The sequence below is a fragment of the Oryzias latipes genome, chromosome 2, assembly GCF_002234675.1.
Source record: "Oryzias latipes chromosome 2, ASM223467v1".
NCBI lineage: Eukaryota > Metazoa > Chordata > Actinopteri > Beloniformes > Adrianichthyidae > Oryzias > Oryzias latipes.
The window spans coordinates 18662566-18679877 of NC_019860.2; the positions used below are offsets into that span (position 1 = coordinate 18662566).

At 39.5% G+C, this 17312-nt stretch overlaps 1 protein-coding gene across 4 annotated transcripts in view; it reads left to right on the forward strand.

Moving 5' to 3' along the window:
• The window catches only part of LOC101170407 (gamma-aminobutyric acid receptor subunit beta-3), an 81746-nt gene that overhangs the window by 29263 nt on the left and 35171 nt on the right, over positions 1 to 17312 (forward strand). For all 4 annotated transcript variants that reach the window (XM_023965682.1, XM_023965685.1, XM_011484886.3 and 1 more), the window contains 2 exons: positions 88 to 179; positions 308 to 375. In XM_023965682.1, coding sequence (XP_023821450.1) covers positions 88 to 179; positions 308 to 375 — 160 coding nt within the window. The remainder of the gene's footprint in view (positions 1 to 87; positions 180 to 307; positions 376 to 17312) is intronic.

Below are 17312 nucleotides of genomic sequence, written 5' to 3' on the forward strand. Positions count from 1 at the left end.
CTTTTTTTAATGAAGGGGGGTTGCCAAGGTTATTGCCCAGGCTGATCGGAACCCTCTCTCATGTCGGCTTTCGTTTGGTCGTTTCAGCGTCAACGAACCGGGCAACATGTCCATCGTGAAGCAGACGGTGGATAAACTACTGAAGGGGTACGACATCCGACTGAGACCGGACTTTGGAGGTACCAGCCATTCTCATCGGCATCTCCATCATCATCGGAGCTTTATTTTTGGCGCCATCCTCAGTGTTGTGGTCAGGTGCAGAGGAGCGGGGTCTGCATGCATAATCGAGCTGTTTAACCTCTTCCAGGCCCCCCTGTTGCAGTCGGCATGAGCATAGACGTGGCCAGCATAGACATGGTGTCAGAAGTCAACATGGTGAGTGGGTCTCCGTGCACACTGCATGCTCCTGACATCTACCACATAATGGTTGGAGACCCTGTCCGTCTTACAAAGGACAGGCTCCATACATGCAGAGGATGCAGAAATCTGCCCAATCCAACAGTTTTCTGCAGAGCTCTCCCGTGTTAACCTCTATCCTCAGAGACTCCTCGATGCAGACAGCTATCAGAGTGTTTTGATTGGATTTTTTTCTCCCTTTTAGCCCTTCAGGCTATTGTATCTTAAAATATTAGCTGACGATGACCCAAATTGCAGTGGGAAATTACTGGCCTTAGCCACTGGTTTCTCTATCCTTAAGAAGAGGTTCGTTTTTTTTTTTTTTTTTTAAATGTGACGCTTTAGGTACCAGTCACTGTTACCACATCAACACCTCACGCTCTTCACGGGCGACTGCCTGCACAGGTGCGGCCATGACGACTGTCATTAGAGGCGAAAGGCTGCTGAACCTGTCTGCTTTTTGTAGACAGCTGCACCGCTCCGATCTGTACTCTGAAGTCAGGAAACAAAGCTGAGTTTTCCTGATTTGTGTACAGTCTAAAAGAACTATATGCTTTTTCAGGTGGGAGGTGTGTTTGGATGTGTAGGCGGGTGGGGATCAATAGAATGACTCAATGATTACTTCACCAGGTTACTCCTGGCTTTGACAATTGATTTTCCAGGCTGTTCTGGGTCTCTGTGTACCTCTGATACCTAGAAGATCTTCACAGATAGGCCCGGGTCAGTTTGATTTATGCACTGTGATTTATTTTGGGTTTATAGAGGGGAAAGTACCCTGAACTAGTCTGCAGAATGGGTGGATTTTGCCAAATAGTGTCTATTTTGTTTTAAAAATTCAGTTTTCTTGTGGCTTCTAAGTTCCAGCGCTCTATTTTAGATTGCACCATGATTGTTTTGTCCATTGCTGCATTCGTGAAATACAAGTATGAAAAGAAGTACTAATAAAAGCTGAGGAAAAAGGACAATCTTTTGTTTTTCTTCGTAACAGAAGTCTGTAATTAGTCATATTTTCAAGTTGACAGCAGAGGCCTGAAAGGATTCCCGTCTACTATTCAGCTTTTCTTTCTTTTAGAAATGCTGCTGCACTTTCTCATTTTGCTCCAAAAACAAGATTTTTGAACTGGTTTGTACTCACAGATACTTTGCTCTTTTCCGTTAGCCGTTTCTATGGTCTGATTTCGCTAACGCTTTGTCATTTGAGAACATGTGTTCTTTAAAGTTTCACGACATAATGTGATCATATTTACGTAGTAAATTGAGTTGAACCCTTTAACATTGGAGGAGTCTCCGATGACAGTAAAATGTTACACGCTCTTTGAATTACCATAACTCTTTGACATTATGGAAACTAGGGTTGGGCGATGTCCCTTAAATTGGCCATTGACGATTTTTGCTGTCAACCATCGGGATGGACGATGATATCGTCATGTGTGGGGGGGTATTTTTAATATTTCGGTCTTATATAATTGCTATTCGTTGTTTTACTTTATTACTTTATTTATTTTATTTCCCAACTAATGACTCATCCGCGATTATCCAGTATAAACTGAGGGAAGTGACTTTAACAAAAAAAGTAACAAACAAACTAGAAAGGAAGTAGTCCGCTCCCGCACTTAACTAGTCAAGTGGACCGGTGGAGCGCGGACTTACAGCTCTGTGTTTGAGGGGAGGGGGGGGGGGTGCTTTGTTACATAAGCGGTATGTGGGAGATTTAGAACTGCGATCCGTTCCGCAGCTCTAGGGGAACGGGCTACCGAACTCAGAACCGGGTCTAAAAGTGTGTGTCTGAGCAGAGGATTGTGAGCACACACACAGGACTTTGGGGCGGTGTAAGCTTCGAAGCATAAACGTCGCTCAGTCCTTAGAAATCGTTCAAACAATCACGTGGATTTGTGTTTCGAGTCGTGTCCCGACTAAATAAAGGCTGATGTTATTCCCAGATGTTTACGTGCAGCCTAGATGCAGATTGCAGCACCACCCAAAGCTAATGTTGTTAGCCCGTGTTAGCATACTAATTTTGGCTTCTTTCCGGCTCCGTTTTTCAACAGAAAAAGCAATGACCGCACGGATTAAAAATAAAACGATGAGCGAACAGGCGTTTCATAATAATCATAACATTATTAAAAGCACGTTTAGAAGATCGTCTCGTATATTACCGAGCTGACATATCAATGTATAAAACCGCTCGGCAACATTGTTTTGTATTGAATTGTTACATTCAATAAAGTTTGAGAAAAAAATAACCGCTCGGCGGAACTGATATCCGCTTCCGGTTTTTCAAACCCTACTGTGCATGTGCGAATGATTTATTCCGACCGAAAGTGTGACCCATGTGAACGTTTGTTATATTCTGAAAACATTTTTCTGGAACCATGTACACGGCTGGATTCTAATCCGACCATTGATCCAGTCAAGATATTTTTCACATGTAACCACGTCTTATGGTGTGACTCGCAGCGTGGCGGGGGCGTGGCATCACGATGGTGTCTCTACATCGGGATGTCACTCACCCATCACGATGGACGATGGTATCGTCCATCGGCACAACCCTAATGGAAACGTTATGTAATCTAATGTAATCTAATGCGGCGAAAAGAAGTTTGCGCCAATATTTAAGCAGTTTTCGGAACACTGCTGTTGCAGTATAAAACGTTACTGCAAAGTAGGGCTGCACGATATGGAAAAAGCTCACGATATGCGATACTAGTGATCAATTTTGCGACGACGATATAACTTGCAATACATGAATGAATAGCAAAACAACCAAAAACATCATTTCCATTTCACTGCAACAGTTTAATTTAGATAAGACTTAACCTTCGTCTGCATAGGAGGCAAACATCTAACATAAAAGAGCTCCATCCGATTGTTCAACAACTTGAAGGTGTACATATATGTGGTCAAATGCATAAAGGCATGCAATAAGATTTGTTGAATACGTCAAGATTTAAGGTTACCACTTATTGCAATTTTCGCCGTCTTTTGCGATTTGTGTGTTGCACAGCTGGATATCACGATAGCGATAAATTTGCGATTTATTGTGCAGGAATATTGTAAAGTCTTGGGTATCAGCTGCTGTTTTGACATTCAGAATCCATTGGAATTACGTTAATTGCGCAAATTGTTGACGAGTTGTTTTAGTTCAGAGAATGAAGCTCACATTCTGGTGTTAAAGGGGTAACCATTTCTAATAAAAAGAAAATAACATCAGAACTAGTAAATGTTGGCATGCTTGTCAATGACATGATATTTTAGCTCCTGTGCTCCCAGCAACACCAACTGCAATGCAGGGTCAAAAAATGTCAGCCTCATCTGTAGTGTTTTTTTAGAACATCAAATCAAGCGTCAAAAACATATTCAGTTACAGTTAATCATAAAGTTACAAAAAAAAGTGAAAGTAAATTTGGTTTTATTACAGTTTATTTTGTGGCTTACAACAGTGTAAAAAGCTTTTCTGAGAACAAAATCACGAGTCATGAAAGTGTCTCCCATGTTACTTGCAGGGTTCCACAGAGAATGTTGTTGGGCCCCAACTTTCTTATACAAATTACATTCATAATGTTGGCATGTAAAACTAAGCTAAAATATGAAAATATGTGTTTGTTGCAAATAAGATGAACGTATGTAATTTTAAAAAGCATTTAGGTGAAAAGAGAGAAGTTCAAAGGAAACAAAGAAGGTAATAAGAAGATAATATGCTGCTTTGATCTTTCCTTTGAACAAGGTTCAATTATATAATTAAATACTGATATTAAATTAGTCATTGAGAACATATTTGAGAAAGTATTCAAGAGCAGGCTTTCATCTAAAATTTTACTAACTATTGGAAGTCATACATTTCTTTTTAACCACTCAACTGCACTTCGGGTACCATTCTATGGGTCGCCATTGTGACTCCTGCACTGCGATTTAGGATTTAGAATGCTTATTCCCAAATCAACCCGCTGCATTTATCTTAAATTATCTGCTCACAAAAAGCATTATAAAGTGCCCCTATGTGGTTGGAGTATCTTCCAGCACCCTGATGGCCCCAGACAATCTTTCATCTAAGGATTAATCAGGCTCGATGCTGCTCAGCTTCTAACAGAAGATGTGTGCTCAGGATGGCAGAATTGCAGGAAACAGAAATCCTGGCTAAAGACGTGAACATTTCTACACAAAGCAAAAACAGCAGAGGGTCCCACACATGCATTGGTATGTTGAGTTACTTAGGATTTAATTTGGTATTAAATTGCAATCAAAAAACATATATTTTTGCTTAATGGGCTTTTAAATTGATGAGTCTGAGGACTGGAACCACTTGGCAAACAGCAACAGAGGACTCTTTTTACAGATAATCTCAGCTGTATAAAACAAATAACAAAGAAACAACCTTTAGTTGTCCTGAAAAATGGCTTTGGCATTTTCATTTTTAGCTTAGGGCGAATAAAACTAAATAAAACAGAGCCTAATGATGTTAGAATTGCATAATGACAGCCTGAAAATTTGAGTACGGCTCAAAAGGTTGTTGCTTGTTGTTGCAGACAGTTTCATTGAGGCAAGATTTTAAAATGTTGGAATGGTAGTAACTCTATCTTTGCGTCCTTATAAAGTCTCTTTTTTCTATCTTGTTTTATTCTGAATGAATTCAAATGCTTTACATTGTTTTAAAAAGTAAACCAAAGATTAAATAAAGCTAAAATTAAACAGTTACATTTGTCACGTAGGTCTACTTTCCCTGTCTCAAGAAAGGTTTTAAGCAAAGATCCACACGTACTTCAGCAAGTTCTAAATGGTGATAATTGTAGGGCAATTTTACTTTTTTTTCTATTTCATCTGTTTTACTCCAGTTCAGCTGCTTTTAGACAATCACTCTGAATCAGTTATTTTTTTTATCAGTTATGTTTCTGCCATACACAAGACAAATTTGGGGCACAACTTGAAAGCAATGAGTGTTTATTAGTAGAATACAGACTGTGAGCTGCAAATGTATGCGAGCCACAATGTACTTTAACTTAGCTGTTATGCTTTATGGTTTTCAAGCTGAAAAATAACATCTAATTTTAAGTGTTTTTCTTTAAGATTTTCCTATATATACCACTTGTAAGTGATTTAGCATTAAAGCACCTGCAAAATAACTAAACGTAAATGTGACTTTAAATTTTACACAGTCCCATACCACAATAGAGAAATCTATTCAGTAAATGTTATCCCAAGAGGTCCCCAGCAACACCTAAACAACAGATGCTCTTTGATATACTATAATTATTTGACCATAAAAGAGAATCAGCTGATTCTGACACGGAGAAAAGTAGTTTCTCATATTGGCTTTGGATTGATGTGCCAAACACTAATCTAAACTGTTCCATAAGGGTGCAACGCTGCTTTCTCTGTTCCAAATCTGCTGGAATTACGCAAATTGTGTAAACGGTTGAAGAGTTTTGATACTGGAAAGAATGTCAGCACTGGAGGTAATGTTCCTGTTAACAATAAGGGTTAAAAGGAAACATGTAATGTCAGCATCTGGCTTCATTTAAAGAATTTAGATGCAATCTCAGGTATGGGAATGGGTTTGCATCAAAATGTTGTACAATTAAATAACCTGCACTACTATTTGGTGTATGGCAATGTAGGTTAATGCTAGCATACAGTGTGAAGGCAGGTATAGACTCTGTTATACCATCTATTTCTGGCAATGTAGCTCAAAATTAATATGCTATATCAGCTGTCAGATGTAAAAATACAATAACCTATACTGTCATCATGTGACTGGTTATGAAAGTAGTACTAGCATGCTATGCACATTTGTCTTGTTTAAGGACATTATTAGCTTGTAATGTTAGACGCAGATAAATCATCAATAATAATACATATTTTCTGGCAATGTAATGTAGTATGTTCTTTGCCATAACAGATCCAGCTAAAGAATCTGCAATGCCTTCCAGTGTTAGAAGGATGTAGCTAGCATTAGCATGCTATGTTAGCTATAACCAAAGCGTCAGTATCGATATGTGTCAGTGTAGGTACCATAACCATTCGACTAGCAACAACCTTTCGGGGTCCTTCGACTAGTGCTGACGTCACATTATGTGATTGGCTGTCCGTTGGTCCGATGACGTATCTGATAGTGATTGGTCTGGACAAGTTACGACACTACCATAGAAGAAGATATTATGCGGTCCGTTGTAAACAAAAAGAGCTCCGACATAGAGCGAGATTATCTTCTAAACGAGCTTTTATTATAGTTATGATTATTATTAAGTGCATTTGTATTTGAACGGACTGCGGCCCGAACCCTCCTCCACGCAGGCACCTTCCCTCCCTGCAAACATGAAGCCACAAGACTCCAGCTTCTCTGCTCAGAGACACGGTTCACTTGTGTGGAGCAGCAGGTTCATTCTAACAGCCACAGATCTTTTTACAAAAAAAGTGGGTTGTGGCAAAACACTACAAAGAATAATGTCAGACACAACTTATGAGGTAAAAGAACTTTTGGTTACAAAAGCAAACATGAAGTGAAAAAGTTAGAGCCCGAGCAGATCTCCACGCTACGTAGTTTGTCCGAGTGGGGTTACCGTGGTGTGACGTTATCCTCAGTCGAAAGGACCCCGAACGGTTATCGCAGACCAAATGGTTATGGTAGCTGATGCTTTGTCAGCTATCGCTAATGAATCCATCTCAACAATTAGTGTTGGGTATCGTTGGGTAGCCATCGCATGCTACATACACTTTAGCTGTCTACTCAGCCTAAAGGTTAGTCACAAAATAATGTTCGTTAAAGGAACTGAATAGTAAACTAAGAGCAAACAACATAAACATTGGTAAGCCTTGTTTGCTAACTGCTTGGTATGTCATTTGTGAAAACAGGTTATTTTGTACATTTACCAAATTCAAGCTCTAGTACTTTGTTCCCTCCTTCCTAAAAGGTTGTGGGTTATGTCTACCCGTATCAGCAAAATAAATCCGGAAGATGCTAACAACATAAGGAAAGTATGGAAGGCAGGAACCGATTTATTTAACCCATCTTCAATTCCGCTATGATCCATGGTCAGTTGCTTGACAGATAGCTGTTAAGGGGATCAAACCAGCCACTGTTCCCCCAGAGATCACATGAAGGCAGTTGATCAGCCAGAAAGTCTAAAAGGTTGAAGGAGGTGATCATTAATTAGGTGGATGCCACGATTTCAGAGAGGGATTGCACATGTGGAGCTGTGTTTCTGAGCCCCAAGAACTGTCACATTTCGTGGCCGTTCTCCAAGCACTGAAGCTGAAACCCGGCAGATCATGCTGTTTGTTGTTTTCTGTGTTTGACATTTTGTTGCTGAGATTCATCCAAAGCCGGGACTGTCTTTGGTTTTAGCATGAGAATGTTTACTGCGGAGAGAAACGGATAATGAGCTCTTTTTGTTGTGACCCTTGATTAACACTAAACTGCACAGCTTCAATAAACGCTGCTCTTTTCATTCTGCTTTTTGAGAATCGAGGGCTCCATTCCGCATTAATTTCAATAACATTTTAGCTGGTAAGTCCGCTTTTTCAATGAAGTTCCCGTAGGCATTAATAAAGAAAAAAAAAATTCTCAAAAGTTGAAAAGTTTTTGTCGGGACAAAGATTGCTTGCTTTGCTGAAATGAGTTTTTGATGCTAATGAGGATGTTCTACAAGGGGGACAGATGCACCAAAGAAGAAGAAAAACAGGCGAACAGGACAGATCTGTTCAACAAAAAGATGAAAAGTACCCAAGGTTTTGGCTGAGTCTGTTCCCTGCAGCTTGAGTGTGGGTGTGTTAGATCCAAAATCTTCTCACTGAGCCTCCTGAAGGACCCGAGAGAAAGAAAAAAAGTTCTAGGTTGCCTTTAAGTTTTGTGTCAGAGCAGTTGGAAGGAAGGAAGGCCGAGGAACTGCTGTATATTTTTATTCAAACTGTTGAGTGCACAGATAGAGACATTTGTAATTGTTGCAGAGATGACCCTCGACTTTAAACATACGGGAAAAGGACAATTGCATTTGTTTTACTGTTAAAAGTTTTAATGTTTTGTTCCACATTTTACTGTTTGCTATGGTGAGACACCCCCTCAAGTTTGAAAGTGTTAATTTGTTTTCTTTGCCAAGTGACTAGTGGTTATTTTGACTCCGCAAGAAATTTTCTTTGGTGCTAAAAATTTTCAAGGCATTCACATTTTATCAGAGGAACTTTAATTGATATGTTAGCTTTATTTTGACATCACTTTTTAAAAATATGCTCAGCACCAAGGCACTAGGCGGAATAGGTCAAAGGTCAAAGGAACAATCTCATCTATGAGATTCAAATGACAGCCGTGTCAAGGAAATCTGCAATGTTGATTGCTGACTTGGATACTCGCGAATAACAAACCTAAACATGCTAGGGTTGTGCCGATGGACGATATCATCGTCCATCGTGATGGGTGACTGACATCCCGATGGAGAGACCACCATCGTGATGCCACGCCCCCGCCACGTTGCGCGTCGACACCATAAGCCGCGGTTACATGTACAAAATATCTTGATGGGATCAATGGTCGGATTAGAATCCAACCGTGTACATGGGCCCAGAAAAATGTTTTTAGAATATAAAAACGTTCACTAAGGTCACACTTTCCGTCGGAATAAATCATTCGCACATGCGCAGTATTCGCACATGCGCAGTTTGAAAACCGGAAGGGGATACAACTTCCGCCGAGCGGCTTTTTTTCCAAACTTTATTGAATGTAACAATTCAATACAAAACGATAACAGCACCGAGCGGCTATATATATTGACATGTCAGCTCGGTAAAATACGAGATGATCTTCTAAACGTGCTTTTAATAATGTTACGGTTATTATGAAACACCTGTTCGCTCATCATTTGAATTTTAATCCGTGTGGTCAGTGCTTTTTCTGAACGGAGCCAGGATTAGCAGTATGCTAACACGGGCTAACAACATTAGCTTTGGGTGGCGCTGCACGTAAACGTGTAAGAATAACATCAGCCTTTATTTAGTCGGGACACGACTGGAAACACAAATCCACGTGATTGTTTGAATGTTTTCTAAGGACTGAGCGACATTTCTGCTTTGATGCTCAAACCGCTGTGTGTGCTGACGATCCGAGCTGTGCTCAGACACACGTTTAGACCCGGTTCTGAGTTCGGTAGCTAGTACCCCTAGAGCTGCGGGACGGATCGCAGTCTTAAATCTCCCACACATACCGCTCATGTACCCCCCCCCCCTTCCCATCAAACACAAAGCTTTAAGTCCGCGCTCCGCCGGTCCACTTCACTAATTAAGTGCGGGAGCGACTACACTTCTTTTCTATCTTGCTTGTTACTTTTTCTGTTAAAGTCACTTCCTTCAGTTTATACTGGATCATCGCGGATTAACCATTAGTTGGGAAATAAAATGAAAAAAGCAAAATAACGAATAGCAGTTATATAAGAACGAAAAATGTAAAAATACCCCCCCCCCCGACGATGTCATCGTCCATCCCGATGGTTGACAGCAAACATCGTCAACGGCCAAATTAGGGGACATCGCCCAACCCTAAAACATGCTAGTTATTTGCTTTTACTCTCACATGTTTACGCAATTAACGTGATTGCAGCGGATTCTGAAGCTAAGAAAAAAGGAGCTTTGTGCTGAAATGCAACGTTTTTTCCGTGGTAAAGTGTTTGCAAGTAACGTAAATTAACTGATTCTGACGCAGAGACAAGCTGCTTTGTGGCTCGTGTTGCATATTGTAGTAAATTCCATTGAGATTATTTGCGTAAACAGTCAAAGACATATCGTAGTTCCAAGACTGTGTGCTGTTTTGAGTTGCCAGGGCAAAAGGGGCATTCCAGTTGGTTGGTTGGTTTGCCCCCCTCATCCACCCATCTCAAAAATAAAATGTTATCTGACTATTGGTCTTAACCAGGATTTCACTATCCTGCCTCATACAGTTACAAATCTAAACTCTGATTTGGTTCAGCTAGTATGGGTTTGGGGACGTTTTATAGACGATCTTTTGATCGATTTTAAAATAATTTCCTGTGGCACTTTAATTATCATGATGCCGTTTTCAGCCAAAATCAAAAAATCTGTGTCACTTTCAAGGACATTCAAGAACAGTTTCTGCAGAGAGGCAGTAGATCATTACAATTTCACCTATGAGACAATTGGTGGGGAGTAAGCCGGCACTCATTACCCATCATCCCTTGGTTTACACTCTCTCCTGCTAGCTTACGGCCCCTCACAACCCCAAGCTAGCATGAGCTGTGCTGCTAAAATGGAGAGCAATATTGGAGCTATTCAGCCGTCCAGTTTTGAGTCAGACGAGGAAAACAAAGACGGTCATGGATCTATTTGTCTGCATTTGGATGCATCAGAATGAGATAGGAGCACGGAGCTTCGAATCGAGCACAATCTTCTTATCTGCTCACCACAATTTGAATGAAGGAATACTCAGAAATGCATTTTTAATCTTAATTTTTTTATATGTGATCTCTATATTGAAAAAAAGGTTCAAGAACATGTTCAAAACACCAAAAACACCATTTTCATTGAACGCGTTTTTAAAATATTTAAATGAGCTGCAGAGCAATCACAGAAAGAGAGAAAGGTCTTGCCTTTATTCCAAAAATTGAGAAGCTTGGAGCTCTGTTGAAAACTCAGCGATAATATCATAGATGCGGTATTGTGCATTTTACCAAAATAAGCCGATACTGAGAGCTGAGAGTCAGTTGGAAGACAGAACAAGTGTTTAATGACAGAAAGATTTGTTTCAGCTTAGTCATTTGCAGACAAGAATGAAGTTAAGTAAGCTGCACAGCATGCTGGACAACACTTCACCTCCACAGTCAGAGGATTTACCTCTAGCAATTTAAAACCATTGTTCTTTATAGTGACCTTTTATTCTTAACAACTTTCATGCAATTCCCAAGGAAAATTATTTAGAGAGAAAAACTAGTTATTTTTTCAAATGTTTTTGCTTTAGACGCATACTAGCTGCGATATCCCTCTGGTTTTAATTTTTAAAGCAAACAAAAGCCTATTTTTGCTTTAAAGAAAACAAAACATGACTATAAAGTTGTGCATCAGCCTGACAAACACATTGTGTCTTCTACTGCAACTATACTGTAACAAAGTGGTGAAAATTGGACAACCAACTGAACCAGTTTAACTCTTTTGTTTTCTAATCAAGTTTGCTCTGGATCCATGTCTTTATGGAATTACAGCAAATATTTGTAGAGCTTTGCCCAAAGATTTCCTGACTTACTTGAACAGTGTTATGCCCTTTTGTCTGTCTAGAGCAGGAGTGTCCAAACCTTTTGCAAAGAAGCTTAGATTCGGTGAGGTGAAAAATGTTTGAGAGCCAAGCATTTGGCCTGACATTCTTTGAACTATTTTATTATTATTAAATGCAATTGGACCTCTTTAATGCACATCTTATTGCCATGTCATACTTTTCATTTCTTCACGTCGAAAACAAATACATCTAAATAGGTTTTTACCAAAATTACTGTCAATTTATCAATTTTTCACATCGTTCATTCCCAGTTAGTTTGTCGTCTGTAAATCGTAATTTAGCCAATCTCAATCAAGAAATTTTACATGCAATTTTTACAAAATGCTAAGGATCTCATATTATTAACTTTGTTAAAGGAGCCTGCAGGTCGTTGGAAATTTGAATGCTGGCTGCTTTTTGCCCACAGGCCGGACTTTGGACATGCCTGGTCTAGAGGATCTGGTAGAACAGTACATAACAGTAGTCCTAACTTTAAATGGGGGCTCGTCCGGGATCTTTCTCCATATCCACGTTCCTGTTATTTTGTGCGTATTTGTTTGGGTTCTGTTTAATTTTGGATGTACTTAGAGACAAAGGTTTTGTTGGCATTTTTCTGTGTGTATGTGACCGTGGTGTTGGAGCTAAGTTACTTGCACAGTCAACACAGAATGACACACCAATATCCACAAAACAACACAGAGGTACCGCTCTGATACAGAAGTCGGCACACTAAACAATAAAAAGAAAAACAAGGCTAATGCGGCCACAGCCATAACAATAGGCTTCGAGCCTGCTTTTCTTGAAAGTGTAGAGTTAACTCATCTATCCAAGTTGGAGTGTAAGGCTGTCTCCACAAAGCTATCAAATCTGGCAGTTTTTACCCAGCACAAAGACAATAACACCATCTAGTCACACCTGAAACAAAAGCTAGAGGAGAGACGGAAGAGTTAAAGGATTTGTGCAATCGAAACAGGAGAAAAGCAGACAAGAAAAATCTGCATTTTTTTGTAGAACCCAGTTTAAATATGGTTCATCTAAGGGAGAAAAAAAACACCTGCTAAGACAGGTTGACTGTGCTTGTCTCTGCTGCTTTGGCGTCTTCATCGAGCAGCGGTTTCTGCACTGGCAGATGCTGGGAACATCTGAAAAAGGAAAACTAATCACCTGTGAGGTTTGTCTGCGATATGCCAGGGGCAGCACTTGACGAGAAACACACCAGGATGAGATCAGAGCGAGGGAATAAGAAATGTGCTTTAAAGCAAGTTCAGCGGTAATCACTTAAAAATGTACTAGTTTTGTTGCAAGAAAGTAGTTTTTTCAAAAATGGAATAATGCTTTTAATGTTTGGTTAATATGAAATAAATGGTGTTAGGCTGCATTTAGACAGGGACAAACACTGTTGTTAACCTAATTGGTTGGAAAGTAAGAGGTGTAGGTGTGCTTTTGGTGTTTCTCCTAACCTTTTTCTGCACTGACGTTGTGGCAAAACTGCAGCGATCTGAACAGGAATGGTCAGATTCTGCTCTGCGAATGTAGTCACAGTAACAGGCTGAACAAACCAGTCATCCATACACCCACGACTGCATGTGGGTGTTAAAAAAAAAAAGAAGAAGAAGAAGAAAGCTGTCATTATGGAGAGGTGAAAAGATCTGATCTCCAAATGTTCCTGTTGCCTGCTCTCGTTTTTAGGATTTTGCAGAAGAGCGTCTTTCGTTTATTTGATTCTGGATTTTCGAAAAAAATGTCCAACACCTGACATGAAGCTGACTATGCACATCCAAATCAGATGTTTGAATTCTGTCACACCCTAATTATTTTATGTAGGTCTTCCAGCTAAGCGGAGAAAGCATTGCTTTTCTCAGGGCTCACGGTGTAGCTTAATATATCCCATGTCTTTTATCCGGCATCCGGCTTCCTGCCTGATGGAACGTAATTGGCCTCGGGAGAGAGCATGCTGTGGGATGAGGTGATGATCAGTGAGATTTGGAGGGAGCCGTGAGGCAACTTCCTGGTTTGCCGAGCCAAAACGTTGCAAGGACGCACGTATGGAGGTGACGTCTTCGAACGCCGTTTGATCATTTTTAGGTTGATCTTCAGGTACAGTACCTGCTTTGATGGCAAGCACGTGACACTAAACTATGAGCTGAAGCCTCATTTGTTTTATTGCCACTCAACCAATCAAGACCCACTAAATTAGACTGTATACTTCACATAAGGTTTATAATGATGCTTATTGTAAAGGTCATTAGAAAACAGTCTCCTCTTACTGTAATGGATATGATGCTTTAAGCTGGGAGGAAAAAAAACCTGATAGAAATCAGAGGAACACTGCTGGTACCTTTTTACTGAGATGTAAAAAGTCCAGATGGCAGTTTTATTCCCCATTTAACATCAACTGTTAAAATATGGAGTCACCACATAATCCTTATTTTAAAGTGTGTATGGTTGAAAGATGAAGTACTCGTCTTTTAAGTCAAATGTTCTTGGTTAAAGTAGTGTTTTTCAACTTTTTTTGAGCCACGGCTCACTTTAACCTTGACAAAAAGCCCGCGGCACACCAGCATCCAGAAAAAAAACAAAAAACAAAAAGGAGAAACTCATAGTCTGTATTGATCTACAGCCCCTCCACAATCTCACGTGCATTTTTGTGATAATTCTGGCAGAAAAAGCTGGAAGTTGCAGCTGTTTTTTCTAAAAGACGTAATAAAAGTTAAGTTAGAAGAATTAAAAAACTGTTTGATGTGTGTTCGTTGTGGTTTCAAGATGTTTAACAAAGACGACTCATTGTGCGCCAAGACGCTGTCACTTTAACCCAATGCATCATGGGAGATGTAGTACAATCACCCGCCGAACGCAGATAGACTCGCTTCTCTAAACTTGTTTTGTTCACTTGTTCCACAGTCTGACACCGGATTCTGTGGAAAGCTACACCGCTAAAGACGAGCTTTAGCTGGTATTTTTGTTGGAACTGAGAGACTTTACGAGCAGAATCAGAACACGAAAGTGATGACATGTGATTAAGCCGCCAAAAATGATTGGTGGAGACAGTAAAAGGGGCGGGACTTTTCTGAAAACAGCTGACGCTACGGATAAATCGCGGTACTGTCATTCTTTTTAAAATGTCTTTAATAGAATCAAATAAACACAAAGAAAAAAGTATTTTATGAACTTTCATATTCCTAAATACTCTGTGTTTTATCAGGACCTGTTTGGATGAACACAGAGCTGATATCCTGGAGATGGAAAATGTTTTTAGATCAGTTAATGAGGGCAATTTCCCACGGCACACCTGACCATCTCCACACTGGTTGAAAAACACTGGGTTGAAGGATGTAGCCCCTTGTTCCCCTTGATGTGTGAAAAATACTGTTGGTCACTTGGAAAGTGCAATGTCAATGGGTCAATTTGGCTTGATGAGCAAAATGGCTTCAAGTGACCAAATAGTCAAACTAAATCTAAATACAAATGTAATCTCAGGAGGCTTTTTTTTTCTCTTTACATTAATTGCTTTTACGGCAACTGTTTAACCCTTACCCTATTCTTAGATGTTTCTTTTTTTTAATTTGCAGATATGCTTGGGGTTGTTTGTTTCCTGCTTTGTGAAGTTTCTGCCAAGATGGAGCTTTTGGACAGAAAGCTTCTCATTTAGTTTTGATAGACATGATTAACATTCCTCCACCACCATGCCTGACTGATGGTACTATTTAGCCAAGATTGTTTTTTTAATTTGCAAATGAAACAAATTTAAATGAAAGCTTCACGACAAATGTCAATTCGGTTCAATTAGGGAGGAACTCATCAAGGAAACTTTGGTAGTAGGTGCTAACAATCATGTGAGTTTGATGGTTGTAGATTCACAACAATAAATGTTTGTTGGCTTTCAAATAATAACTTTTTTGTGCCCGTTTTTAAAAATACAAATTTTTACAAAAAAAATTTTTTTCAGCAACTTGTCAAGAATGTAAAATTAAAGAAAACGTGTTGGTTAATCTACCATTTGGTTTTATTAATCTCAATTATTTTAGCTCCAGTTCATATCCAAACCACATTGGTTTCAAGGCTGTTTTTTTGAGATTTTTCAAAGTCTTCATGTAATTTTTTTTTAACCAAATGTGTTATTCAACAACAAAGGTGAATATTTTGAGATTCACAAGTATAAAGTAAATATTATCTGCATTTATCATTCACTGATTTTGATCACCACATTTGTCTTTTCTGGATTTATTGACAGCAAACCTAAAGGTGTTGCAAATGCTTCCTGAGAAGTTGGTATTACTTCTGTTTGCCAATAGATGCCCCTCATCTCTGTTTTTGCATTGTTATTCTGAAGCCTTAAAATGCTAATCTTTCTCAACAAAATTTGAAATAAAAATGTGAGTTTCACAAAACCCTATGTACTATTTTAGTCCATTGGAATTTCCAATCTTGCATTGAATCCCTCTTGGTGTTTCTGGGCTGCTGGAGCCAATCCTGGCTACTGTCAGGTGACCTGGTACACCCCTGGACAGGTTCCCAATTTGCTGCAGCTTACGTACTCGTTTATTTCATTCAGGAATCACCATCCTTTTTAAGGATGACGGCTATTTTATGGGGTCTGAGTAGTACAAAGGGATACACAGGACCTGTTTACCACATATTTCCCTAAAAACAAAATCACAGACTAGTATAGTAATGATAATAATAATTAGCAGTAGTTATTTTAACAGTATGAATTGGTTGCTCACATATCAATAGAAGAAAAACATGTATAAACACGAAACATTAATTTATCTATGTTTATCTGCTCAAGCATTGGGAAAGTCAGGAGGGACACTAGTTATAATGCTGGTACAAAAAAATCACTTCTTTATAACCCAAGGAAATCATAAATCTTGTTAAAACAGGTTTTTGAGTCTTTTGAATACTTAATTATTGAAAATTTTACATTTTGTGCAATATTTTCAGCCTTATACTGTGAGCTTTATCAATAGTCTGTGATTTGTCTGCCCATTGACTAGACGCCTCATCAAAAAAGTCTGCAATGCAATGAGATAATGCATCTTGGGAAAGAAAAATTGGAAAAGGAAGAGAATCAGAATTCAGAATTGTCAGAATTGACTACTTTACATTTGATCACTGTGTCCTCACAACATCCGCATTCTCCGTGACGAGGTCGAGAAAACCTTTTAATGGAAGCTCCTCCCACACGCGACGGGAGCTTCGGGTTAACACACTTTTGGACAAGCGTCAAGCAGCAACTTTGACGCATGGTAAGACAAAGACTGTGTACGCAAACCTGAAACGCAAACTGTGATTGTTGTGAACGGATCGGATCGGATTTAAATGATGGATTATGGGGTGCGCACGAGGAATGGGAACGGCGGGGGATCGGAATTTGCGGTACGTGTGTGTGCGGAACCGTGGCATAGTGATCCATAGTGATCAGTTGCACTCCTAGTTAGTTCCAAACATTAATGAAACTTTTACACATTATATTGAACTCCATTGTGATCGTTGGTATTTTGCAGGCGCTATAAATGGGCCTCCTGGGCAACCATGCGCCTGTGGGCACCAAGTTGGTGACCCCTTAATTAATTAACATAATTACAATTGTCATTTATTTTTAATGATGCTACACTAGTTTTTCTTTGTTTTTGTGCATGAATTTCTGTGGTGTTGAAAGTTTGCTAGCAGA